The sequence below is a fragment of the Gopherus flavomarginatus genome, chromosome 3 (assembly GCF_025201925.1).
Source record: "Gopherus flavomarginatus isolate rGopFla2 chromosome 3, rGopFla2.mat.asm, whole genome shotgun sequence".
Taxonomy (NCBI): domain Eukaryota; kingdom Metazoa; phylum Chordata; order Testudines; family Testudinidae; genus Gopherus; species Gopherus flavomarginatus.
Genome location: NC_066619.1, coordinates 122,083,024 through 122,096,086, shown reverse-complemented (window position 1 = coordinate 122,096,086; position 13,063 = coordinate 122,083,024). Strand labels below are relative to the sequence as shown.

The 13,063-nt window shown below is 48.2% G+C and overlaps 1 protein-coding gene across 1 annotated transcript in view; it reads right to left on the bottom strand.

Moving 5' to 3' along the window:
* HSDL2 (hydroxysteroid dehydrogenase like 2) overlaps nucleotides 1–1,677 on the bottom strand; it is a 28,052-nt gene extending 26,375 nt beyond the window's left edge. The window contains exon 1 of the mRNA XM_050943129.1: nucleotides 1,638–1,677. Within this exon, the coding sequence (XP_050799086.1) occupies nucleotides 1,638–1,654 (17 nt within the window). The 5' untranslated portion in view covers nucleotides 1,655–1,677. The remainder of the gene's footprint in view (nucleotides 1–1,637) is intronic.
* Between the last annotated feature and the right edge of the window lie 11,386 nt (nucleotides 1,678–13,063).

Here is a 13,063-nt window from a genome sequence, read left to right as displayed (position 1 = left end):
GTTAGCACTGACCTGACACATCCCATAATAACATCTTGTTTTCAGTTGCTCACAACTTTGCCAAACTTTAACTGTTTGGGCAAAAAATGTCCAAGCTAGGTTTCTACCTCAGCCTGCTTATTGGAAAATTTCAGACAAAATGGTTTAGCAGTTTCTGAAAGCAAGACTATGGAAAAGTGCAATGTTTTGCTCATATTAAAACAATTCTGGCAACCTTTTATTTGAAGAGCTCTAGCTCTCCCAGACTTTGAAGCATAGCCTTGAAAACTCGTGGGGACAAGGGGAGCATGACTATCAGTGAACGTTCACATACCTCTCTTCTTTTTCAATAAGCCTTTTTTGGGGTTAACCAGTCACTAAGGCCATGTCCAGACTACCCGCCGTATCGGCGGGTTAAAATCGATTGCTCGGGGATCGATATATCGCATCTAATCTAGACGCGATATATCGATCCCCGAGCGCACTTATATCGATTCTGGAACTCCATCAACCCCAACGGAGTTCCGGAATCGACACAGAGAGCCGCGAACATCGATCCCGTGCGGCGTGGACGGGTGAGTAATCCGATCTTAGATATTCGACTTCAGCTACGTTATTCACGTAGCTGAAGTTGCGAATCTAAGATCGATCCCCCCCCCCCCCTAGTGTGGACCAGCCCTAAGACACTTACTTGTATGTTATACCCCTTTCTCCTTCCCTCCATCTTTCACATCTATTTAGATTGTAAAGTCTTCAAGGCAGAAACTGTCAACTACTCTATATTTGTACAGTGCCTGGCATAACAGGATCCCATTCATAGTTGGTCCTTAGGCAATATAGTAATAAATATGATTAATAATGAATCAGTTAAACCCAGCTGGCCCACTCTGCACTGCTATTCTGTCCAATTGTGCATGAGTGAGCCTATATATTGCAAGTCCTTTGGGGCAGTTACTTAGCACACTCACACCCTATGTGAATAATCAGGTAAACTACTGTGAGAAACAAGGAACACTCAGTTACATTAACTCTACTAAAAAAAAATGTAAAACCCTCAAGAATATTTTACGTAACTGGTTGCTTTGTCCAGAATGCACGATTATAGCATCCACAAAGCTGAGTCTAGAAAATTCAAAATACACCATAAGGGAGATGATCGCATTTCACAGCACCATGCACAATAGACACGTGCACCCTGGCTCACAGCTTCAGACACGAGTGCGGGGCGGCGGGGGCATAAGTTGGCATGGGGAGGGGTCCCCAATGTTTAAAGTGGACGGGGGGATCAAAAAGGGTCAGAAACTGAGGAAAGAATGGAAAGTGGACAAGGTCACTGAGCCTTACTCTCCCATCTTACCAAAGCTGCTGCTTCCATATTATGATGGCCCCCCCTACACACACACACACACTTTTTTCAGACCATTTTAAGCACCATGACAGGTGCAGACGGCCTGGAGGGGGGGCAGACAGAGGAGCACAAGGCGGCAGGGATGGATGGACGTGGGACAGAGGTGGGAATGGGCACAGACACTGGGGGGGGGGGGCTGGGGATGGACAGATGCAGACAGAGAAGGGCAAGCAGGCGGGAAGGGTGCATGCAGACCGGGGGGCGGGGGGTGCACGCGCGGCACGTGCAGGGACAGAGAGGTCCCGCTTACCCGGTGTTGGGCAGCATGGCCAAGCCCCCGGACGGCGAGAGGGACAGCAGCGGGGGGGGGCGATGGAAGGGGAGCCCCAAGGCCGGCGCGCGGCGCGTGTCTCGCAGGCTCGGGCCTGACGCGCCAGATTCCAACGGCCGAGCGGCACTAGGGCAAAGGGCATAACAATGGGGCGACACGTCCCCTCTAGTCCCGCCCCTGCCAGCGCCACCGCCCACCGCCCGCCTCTTGGTTACCTAGCCCCACCCCCATGGCAACCAGTGTCCGGGGCACTGTCTCGCAGCAACGTATCCTCGCCGGGCTCCGCCCACCTGATGGGCGGGGCCTACAGCAGGGGCGGGAGCGGTCGGGCGAAACCTTAGGGGTTTATAGGAAACGAGGCTAGTGGGCGGGGCCGGGCGCGCGGGGTGTGAAGAGCTGGGGGCGGTAACTGAGGGGTAGAAGCGGTGGGCGGTGTCTGGGAGCAGGGGAAGTGTGAGGAGTCGTGGGGGGTATCTGGGAGGAGCAAGAGGCAGTGGGGGTATCTGGGAGGAGCAAGGGGAGTGGGGGACAGTGGGGGGTATCTGGGAGGAGCAGGGGCAGTGGGGGGTATCTGGGAGGAGCAGGGAGAGTGGGGGACAGTAGGGGGTATCTGGGAGGAGCAAGAGGCAGTGGGGGTGTCTGGGAGGAGCAAGGGGAGTGGGGGACAGTGGGGGGGTATCTGGGAGGAGCAGGGGCAGTGGGGGGTATCTGGGAGGAGCAGGGAGAGTGGGGGACAGTAGGGGGTATCTGGGGGCAGGAGCTGGGGGGGTGATTGGTGAGGTGAGTGTTAGTTGTGTGGTGTGACTTTTTTTTTGGGCCACATTGGGGTTGCAAAACTGGGGGGTGGGGGCTGAGTAGGGAAGGCTGTGCCTCCCCAAACAGCCTGGCCCCTGTTCCTTATCTGCCCCCCTCAGAATCCCTGATCCAGCCAACCCCTGTACTCCTTGTCCTCTGATTGCCTCCTCCAGAAACCCCTGCCACTAACCACCCCCTGGGGCCCCATCCCCTATCCAACCTCCCCTGCTACCTGTCCCCTAACTGCCCTGACCCTTATCCACATCCCCCACCCCCTGACAGACCCTGTGGGACTCCCACACCTATCAATCCCCCCTGCTCCTTGTCCCCAACTGCCCCCTCCTGGGACCCCCAGCCTCTAACCACCCCCAGGATCCCATCCAACCCTGCTGCTCACTATCCCCTGACTGCACCCTCCAGGGACTCAGTGCCCCTAACTGCCCCCCTCAGGACCACACCCCTTATCCAAACCTCCCTGTCCTCTGACTGCCCTGACCTCTATCCATACCCTGGCCCCCTGACAGGCCCCTGGAATTCCCACACTTATCCAACCCCCTGCCATTTCCCATCCCCTAACCACCCCTCCCCCAGAACCTCTGCCCCATCCAACCACCCCCTGTCCCCTGATTGCTCCCCAGGACCCCCTGCCCCTTATCCAACTCCCTGGCCCTAGCCCTCTTACAATGCTGTTCAGACCAGCATGTCCTGCATGGCTGCGGGGGAGGGGGGCAGCGGGGGCTACTCTCCCCGGCTGGAAGCTTAAGAGCCAGATGTGGCCTGCAGGCCTTAGTTTGCCCACCTCTGCCCTAAAGTCATAGGGCACAGGGCTGACAGTAGTTGGGCATCTTCCATGACAGTCTGGTGTTTACCAGCCTTTTCACAGTTATGCTTAGGGCTCTACCAAATTCAAGGCCGTGAAAAATGTGTCATGAACTGTAAAATCTGGTCTCTTCCGTATTTTTACCCTATTCTATACAGATTTCATGGGGGAGACCAGACCATTGTTTCTCAAATGGGGGGTCCTGATCCATAAGGGGTTAGGAGGGCTGTTACAAGGCGTAGGGGGTCAGCAGGACCAGCGCTAGGGGTTTGAGCACCCTAGGCGGATGGCAATTTCGGCGACCCGCGCGCTGGTCCCGCAGCTCCGGTGGAGTTGCTGCAGTGGTGCTTGCGGAGGGTCCCGTGCTCTGTGGCGCTGGTGGAGCTGCCGCATTCGTGCCTGCGGGAGGTCCACCGGAGCCACGCGAGCAGCTGACCGTCCGCAGGCATGACTGCGGCAGCTCCACTGGAGCCACGGAGCACGGGACCCTCCGCAGGCAGCACTGCGGCAGCTCCACCGGAGCTGCCTGCCGCCCCCTCTGGCAAAACGGCTCCCACCATTTATTCTGGCACCCTAGGCGATTGCCTAGGCTGCCTAAATGGTAGCGCTGGCCCTGGGGGTCAGGGTACTGCCACCCTTACTTCTGCGCTACCTTTACAGTTGGGCAGCTGGAGAGTGGCAGCTGCTAGCCGAGGGTCAGGCTCTGAAGGTAGCAGTGCAGAAGTAAGGGTAGCAACAACATACCATGCCATCCTTACTTCTGCACCGCTCCTGGTGTTGGTGCTGTCTTCAGAGCTGGGCTGCTGGCCAGCAGCTGCTGCCTTCTGGCTGCCCAACTCTGAAAGCAGCGCTGCCACCACCAACAGTACTAAGTAAGGATGGCAATATTGAGCTCTCCCCTCATAATAACCTTGTGACCAGCCCACAACTCCCTTTTGGGTCAGGACCCCTACAGATATAACACTGAAATTTCAGATTTAAATATCTAAAATAATGAATCCTACGATTGTGAAATTGACCAAAATGGTAGGGTTCTATCTATGCTATATAGCCTTTCAGGATCATTATGCATTCAGCCAGGTTTCAGGTATACTCCTGAAGCTTCCCGTGCTGACCACCAAGAGAACCTCTGTGTTACAGAGACATTGCAGGCAGATTATGTAATTTATTCTTCTGCCTTCTCTGTTCCCCTGGTGAATCTGTCACTCTTCTACTATGTCAGTAACATGCTTACCAGCAAAGAAAGTGACTGGGCAGGGAAAATTGTGGGGGAACAGAGGCTGAAAGAAGGACACACAAAACAATGGGAGATGGAAAGGAGATAGAATCAGCCTGCTTCCATTTTGTAGATAACTTAGCTTTTGCTTATAAACTTCCCTTGTTCTGTTGTACTGAAATGATGATGGAATCTCTGCTGAGGACAGGTGTTACACTCCAGCGTAACTATTCTGCTACTTGGAGCCCTTTGTGGATGTAAAGCTATGTTCCTCTGCCCTCCCCTCAACTAGTCTTACTATGTAGGCACCTTGTCCCAAACTTGCTACACTTTGTTCTGTGCCCAGTGCTGCCTCCTCCCTGACTGCATGGTGCTTCAGTGTTGACCACTACCAGATACTATTTTACTGTCACTTTTCAGAGCAGAACAAAGTCTTATGCTAATATAACTGAATTTTAGATAGCTGAAAATCTAGCTTGGCATAGTCGCTCTCATACTAAAATGCTGTATCTTGCCACAAATTCAGGTTGTGCCCCAAGAAAATACCTCACATTCCAGAAGACCTCTGCAAAAAATGTCTCAGGTTAATTTTTGTTTTTGTTTTTTTACAGTAAACATTATAGGTGGGGCTGGCAGCAGTATTACTTAAGGTTGCCTGATACATCCCATTATAAGACTTTTTTTTTTTTAAGTAGCTTATAACTTTCCCAGACTTTAACTGTTTGGACTGATATTTTCCATGCCAGCTGTTTGCTTCAGACTGACTTTTTTGAAAAATTCAGCCCAAACGATTGTCATTTCTGAAACTGAGACTTGGGTAAAGAATACATTGTTCTGTCAATGTGAAAAGTTTCTTGTGATATTTTCTTCAACAGTCTCTAGCGCCACCCTTTCTTTAAAATTGAGACTTGAAATTAAGCAGGGGGACTTTTTATCAAGGATGTGCCTTTTGTCATCCTTGTGGGAAAACTGTTGAAATTTGGCCAAGTTATTAGCCTTTGAAAAATTGCAGTTTGCACATGCTCAATAGAAACGTCTTAGGTTTTAGCAATTAAATTCCAAATATTATTTTCACACTAGGCATGTTCCAAGCTGGGGCTGAGCAGGACTTTCAGTGCAGTTGCAGCTGTGGGCTGCTGCAGGCGGGGACCCAGCCGGGCAATAGAACGGAGAGTAGGCAGCTGCCTTTTCCTGTAGTTTACCAATGTGATATATGCCATCATGTGCCAGCAATGCCCCTCTGCCATGTACTTTGGTCACTATGTAACAGAATAAATGGACACAAATCTGATATCAGGAATCATAACATTCAAAAACCAGTAGGAGAACACTTCAACCTCTCTGGTCACTCAGTAACAGACTTAGAGATGGCAATTTTGCAACTGAAAAGCTTCAAAAACAGACTCCAATGAGAAACTGCTGAGCTTGAATTAATATGCAAACTAGATACCGTTAACTTGGGTTTGACTAGAGACTGGGAGTGGCTGGGTCATTACACATATTGAATCTATTTCCCCATGTTAAGTATCCTCATACCTTCTTGTCAACTGTCTGAAATGGGACATCTTGATTATCACTACAAAATTTTTTTTTCTCCTGCTGATAATAGCTCATCTTAATTAATTAGCCTCTTATAGTTGGTATGGCTACTTCCACTTTTTCATGTTCTCTGTATGTATATATCTTCTTACTATATGTTCCATTCTATGCATCCGATGAAGTGGGCTGTAGCCCGCGAAAGCTTATGCTCAAATAAATTTGTTAGTCTCTAAGGTGCCACAAGTACTCCTGTTCTTTTTGCAGATACAGACTAACATAGCTACTACTCTGAAACATGTAGTTTCAATGACCATCATCCAAGGAAGAGGCGAGTGCCTGATCTGAATGAGAGGCCCATTAGCCATATTCTGGGGGTAGGAGATTGGTTCGGAGGAGTAAAACATGTAATTGATATGGTAACTACCTACCTAAAACAAGTTAGAAATAAATGCAGAAACATTATTTTTTTCTTTTTTAAATCTCACCTCTGTATAACAGCAAGGACACCTGGAAGCATCTTGTGTTGTGCAACTCGTGCCTAGTCCCCTCTTAATATTGCCTCTAAACATAGTATCGTATGAAATTTTTTTCATCTTAGCTATAGTACAATGGTTTCCAGCACTCTCCCATGGGACATGAGACATTTCATCTCTTAAACAGAACTTTGATTACATTTCATCTCAATTACTGCAGCCTCCCTGCATCTCAACTTTTGCTTCTACAGTTAATCCAAAATGTTTGTGGTTGGATCATCTTTCTTCTGCTACTCCTACCATATCTGCCCCGTCATTGATCCTCTTTGTAACGGAATACTAAACTGTATTATACTGTTTGGGCATTAGGTGGTGATGTGTATAAAATACCTTATTTAAAGGGACCTCACTCAAAGTTGACAGAGCATTGAAAAAGCTCATGGTGTATATAAGCAAGTCTATATCTGGAACAGGAACATGATGTGTAAAGAGTAAACTAAGAATAGAAACTGAAAGAACAAAGCAACAAAGGTTGCAGGAACTCTTCAATGTCCCCAGAGAACTTCAGCTTCGACAAAGCTTCAGAATGAACTGACTGGAAACAATATTTGCAAGATCTTGCATTGCTACCAAGCTCCGCAAGGAAACTAATGATATACTGGTATCTAATTTATGCTACAGGGAAGCCAGCAGAATATATCTTTAAATCCTTTACTGAAGACCGTCACAAAGATTACTTTGAAAATTCTATGTGATGCATGCTTTAAATCTCAGAGAAATGTGAGTTATGTAAGAGCATATTTTCACCAGAGAATTCAAGAACCAGGGGAAAATGTTTAATGTTTTATGAGAGCTCTACATACATTGGCTGGAAACTGATTTTTAAGAATGCAAAACATGAAAATATCGGAGAGGTTGGTTACTGGGTTAACACACACACACTTTTCACAGTAGCTACAATTGAAAAGAGATTAACTCTAGCTACAGCTAGACAGAGCAAAGCATTCTGAGTTGGTGAAATAGCAAAACCTAGAGCAACCCGACAAACTTGAAAAACCTGAAACTAGCTGAGAACTTTTAACACAAGTGTCTGTTTACAGTTTATCATAAAATCCTTCAGGCAAGGAGAGAGAGAAGGAGAACTCCCTAGATAAGAGGGACAAATTCCAGCCAACGTGCACAAGATGTGGAAAAAGTCAGATCCCAAGAGATGATGCATGTCAGCCAGAAGCACATGGTGGTAATAACTGCATGAAATATGATCATTTTGTAGCTGTTAGCTATACCAAAGCAGTCAGGGAGTTGATTCATATTACAAGCAATCAAGAGCCATTATTTCTGGGATCTATCACTTGTGATAACATGGAGACTGCCTGGAGAGTGAAACTGAATATTGATGGCAAGACTATTGACTTTAAAATCGATTTAGGAGCTTATGGCACAGTTTTCTCAGAAGGGAGTTACAATCACCTTCAACCCCTCCCAGAGCGGAAGTTACCTCTGGCAGTTCTGAACTGTATGGGCCAGTTCACCACAGAAACAAGCTACATTCCGAATGCCTAGCTTTTGTCTTTGTATGTGATCAAAGATAAACAGCTTTCTCAGCCACGATTGGCATAGTAAGAAGGATGGAAGAATTTGTGGAGAATTTTGGACTCTTGAAAAAACATCTGGTAGAAATCTACAGTGTACAAACGCTCTTAACCAGAGAGACCTTGGAAGAAAGAAACTAACCACAGATTTATGTGATTCAGAGGATATCATTACCTGGTCGTAGTGGGCTATTTTTCCAGGTATATAGAAATAATGTACATGAAAGACATAATATTGCAGAATGGCTTTGGAGCAGAGCCTGGAGCTGGAGCCCGGAGCAGCTCCAGAGCAGTGGAGCTGCATGTTTTTGCCTGGCACTGGAGCAGAGCTGGAGCAGAGCCGGAGCACAGCTCCAAAGTCCTGCATTGCAGGGCTATCGAGAAACTGAAGTGCACTTTTGTTCATTTTGATATTCCAGAACAATTAGCAATGGACAATGAACTACAATTCACTGCAGCAGAATTTAATTCTAAATGAAATATGATTGTGATCATATTATTACAGCCCACCTTATTCACAAGTGAATGGAGAGGCTGAGAGAGCTATATAGACAGCCAAGGAAATCTTGCATCAGGAAGATTCATTCCTTGCTCTTCTGAGTTACAGATCAACATCAGTAGCAGCTAGATATAAACCAGCACAACTCCAGATTGGAACAGAATCTGAGTAGTCTTCCCAAGTTGGAACAGAAGCTCTATCTCCAAAGTGGCTAGACATGAAGAGAGTAGCCAAATTTTGTTAAAAAGGCTAAAAGAGCCGATTAATACTTTTACAACAGACGTCACTCAGTTAAAGAAATGCTGGGTCTATGACCTAGTGACTGTGGTCATGTCAAATTGGCTGGAGAAAAAAAAAGATAAACTCCTCCAGTTGTGGTAAAGAAAAAGAATTCAGCACTGTGACCATATGTGATCAACACTGATGGTGGAGGGTTCAGCAAAAAAACTATTGGCAGCTACAGTTCCTCAGAAAGAACTATAAACAGAGAAACTTTACAGATAGCAGATGCAGAACAAGAAGATGACAACTCAAAATTGACCACATTCAGTCTTTGCAACTAATAGATAACCAGATGACCAAGCTGTTAACCAGTCAGATTATGTAATTGGAAAACCAGTACTATTCAGAGACACTTAACAGACTGATATGTACAGAACTTCAAAGATAGCATGAGTGTAAATGGCAAGAATGTAGAATTTAAAGGGGTATTTGTAATGGAATGGTACACTGTATTGTACTGTTCAGCCACCAGGTGATGCTGTGTGTAAAACACCTTATTTAAATGAATCAAAGTCATACCTGGCAGAGCAGTAAAGGATCCTCTGATGAACACATGGTGTGTATAAGCAAGCAAGCTCATAGCCAGTCCATGTTCTGTTACCAGATATGACACTCCTCTATTATTTTACATTAAATTCAAGTTGTATCCTTGCCTTCAAGATTCTGTACCATTCTCTTCTTTTGTTTCTTCCTCCTTCCCCATTGCTTTTTATGTCTGTCTCAATCCTGTCTCCTAATTGTACCTTTGGTTTCCTTCCACTCTTGATTTTATGATTACTTTCCACCTACCTGCTCTGCTTGGAGAAGCTTCTGCCTTCGTTAGTGCCAGGGACCTCCTCTTGCATTCCTATAAATCATGCCTTAAAACCAAGACCCTATCTGGTTTGCACAAAATGGCCTAAATACTGCAGCGTGGCCCTTCTGAAGAGCTCATGTGCCGTAAACTGGAAATTCTGCAGTAGACTCAGCTCCATTAAAAATGGAGGGTTTTATTGAACTAAATGTGAATGAAAATGAATAAAAGAATTGATATAGTAATCCTTTTTATTTTGGTATTGAACAACCAGACCCAGAACTGATCCCTGCAGGGCCCCACTTGATATGCACCTTCAAGTTTGATTGTGAACCATTGATAACTACTCTCTGGGAATTGTACAGGTATGTGCTGTTAAGGAAAGTTGCAGAAACTGAAGCCTGCATCCCAAGTACGGGGAAAAAATTGTAGGGAAGGGTTGCAGACCAAGCTGGACGAGCAAGCATCTCAAACACATGACTAAGAGAAAGCACAAGCCCTACAAGGAATGGAAGGTGGGAGGAGATCAGAAAGGAAAGCTACCTCTTGAGGTCAGAAAGTGTAGAGGTGAACTGAGAGCTGCCGAAAGCCAAGTAGAGTTGGACCTTTCAAAGGGAATTAAAATCAGTAGTCAAAGGTTCTATAGCCATATAAATAAGAAGAAAACATGGAAAGAAGAAGTGGGACCACTAAGCACTGAAGATGGGGTGGAGATTAAAGATTCTTCTTCGAGTGCTTGCTCATATCGATTCCAATTTAGGTGTGAGCGTGCTGGGTGCAGGATCATCGGAAGATTTTTACCCTAGCAACACTCAGTGGATCAGCTGAGGCGCCCCCTGGAGTGGCACCCTTACGGCACCAGATATATACCCCAGAGCCCTGCTCAGTTCGTAAGTCTGCTTCCCTAGCTTCTAGCTCATTTATAGTTGTAGATAGTTTTTATAGAGTTGTTGTTGTAGTTAATAATTGTTGTTGTAAGTGTAAATAGTAATTGGGGGTAAGGGGCTTCTCCTCTTCCCTCCCTCCTAGTACCTGGACTCATGCCTACGTTTCCAGGTTTCAAACTGTGCTCCACCTACCTTAAGCTGATGCCTATGGGAGACCCCCATGATGCCTGTTTGAAGTGCCTGGGGGAATCCCATCAATCAGATAAGTGCTGCATTTGTAAGGTGTTCAAGCCTCAGACTAAAAAGGAGCAGGACTTTTGCTTGAAGCAGCATCTTATGGAACCAGCACTTAGCCTGCTGTCCTCGGCTCCACGTCAAGACTCGGCACTGACCCCATTGGTCTGAAGCGTGCCTCCAGCACCAGAAGCAACAGCTTCACAGCCCAGTACCAGCAAAGACTCCCAGCACCGGACGTCTCCGGCACCTCTACTAGCACAGCATTGCTTGCTATCTCCGGGACCCAAGAAGCAGCACATACAACCTGCTGCTCCTTTGCAGGTGCTGGCACCACCTGTGCCTCCCTCGGAGCTGAGTCCTCTGCTGGACTGCCCTGTGAAGGGTCCAACTCAGGCACCGTTGATTCCGGCGCCACAAGCGCAATTAGTCTGGTGCATGTAAACTCCCCAGTAAGTACCATGATCGAGCTCGGCCTGCCTTCCACCCTGGAGACTTTCTCCACGGCACGCAACCTGATTGTGCTCACTGAGCCTAGACCGTCTCAACCTTCAGTACCGCCAGTACGGGGTGTTCCCTCAAAAGCAAAGCCCTCCATGATGTGCCCTTCATCGCAGAGCGAGCCGGGATGGCACCAATCCCGGTCCCAATCCCGGTCTCAGTCCCAATCCAGACGCTAGTTGTCCACAGCACTGCTCGCAGTCCCAGCACCAGTCGCCATCTCGGCACCAGTCACACTTGCGTTGCCACTCCGCCTCACGAAGATCTTCTTCCTGGTACGAGTTGGTACCGGTCCAGCTGCCGGCACCGATCCGCCGCTGGTCTACTCGAAGTCGATCCCAGCACCGTTCTGCCCACAGATCTTCGTCAAGATCCAGATCTGCCTCCTGGTATCAATATGACCACTGGTCCCAATCCAGGTCACGATACTGCTCAAGACCACGGTGCCGATCTCCATCTCCGTGGCGCAAGGTGACAACGCAAGACAGGGCGACCCGGCATGCACGGTCAGCCCCACCTTGGCCATCCCATCCCAGGTTGTCCCAGGCAGGTTGAGGTTGTCGCAGGCAGAAGGTGGCTACTAAGTCCATGACCAAGATGCGGATGATACTAGCCAATGGCACGATGAGGGGCAGGATCCTGGTTGGGGACCTCCGCAATGGTCCTTTTGGACCCCTTGGGTATACCATCAGGCCCAAGGTGTCCCCTCGGGGTCTTCTTGCTCTGCCCACTCAGAACCCCAGGTCCCGGAGGCCACTGTGAGTCACCCTCCCCCAAGGGAATTGGAAGCGACAGCCCTGCCCTTAGCTCAGGCCCATGCCCCTAACATGGTGGACCTAGGGCAGCTGGACCTTCCCCAGCAAGACATGCCCCAGGACCTGTTAGCCCCTGGAGTATCCTCCTCATCTTTGCCTGACGAGGCGGTGGAGGGTACATCCTCCTCTGGCCCTGCACCTATAGATCTCCATGCACACCACAGTTGCTTCGCAGGGTGGCACAAAACTTGATGGAGGAGGTGGTGGAGGTTGAGGATCCAGTAGTGGACATTGTATCTGCCAATGCCCCAAGACATATAGCCTTGCTGTTTATTCAAACCATCCAGGCTAATGCCAATACGGTCTGACAATCTCCAGCCTCTATTCCTCGCACTGCCAAGGGGGTGGAGAGGAAGTACTTGGTCCCCTCCAAAGACTACGAATACTTGTATATTCACCCCCAACCATGCTCCCTTGTTGTACAATCCGTTACTGACAGGGAAAAAAACGGCCAATAAGCTCTTGCTCCTAAATCCAAGGATACTATATGCCTGGATTTATTTGGTGGCAAGATTTATTCTACTGGCGACCTACAACTCAGAGTGGCTAACCAGCAGGCCCTCTTGAGTCACTACAATTATAATACCTGGAACTTGATGGGAAAGTTCAAAGAGCTTATTCCTCAGGAGTCCAGGGAGGAGTTCGGGGCCCTACTAGAGGAGGGCAAGAAAGTAGCCAGGCCATCTTTGCAGGCCTCAATAGATGTGGCAGACTCGGCGGCTAGGACTCTAGCCTCAGGTGTAGCTATGCGCTGCATTTCATGGCTGCAGGTCTCCGGTCTCCCACCGGAACTCCCACAGACTATTCAAGATCTGCCCTTTGGCCATGGTCTGATTTCAGACAAGACTGACTCCAGACTCCAGAGCCTGAAGGATAACCAGGCCATCATGCGTTCATAGGGCATGCATACCTGATGACACAACATAAGCCCTTCTGACCCCAAATACAGCGCACCTACC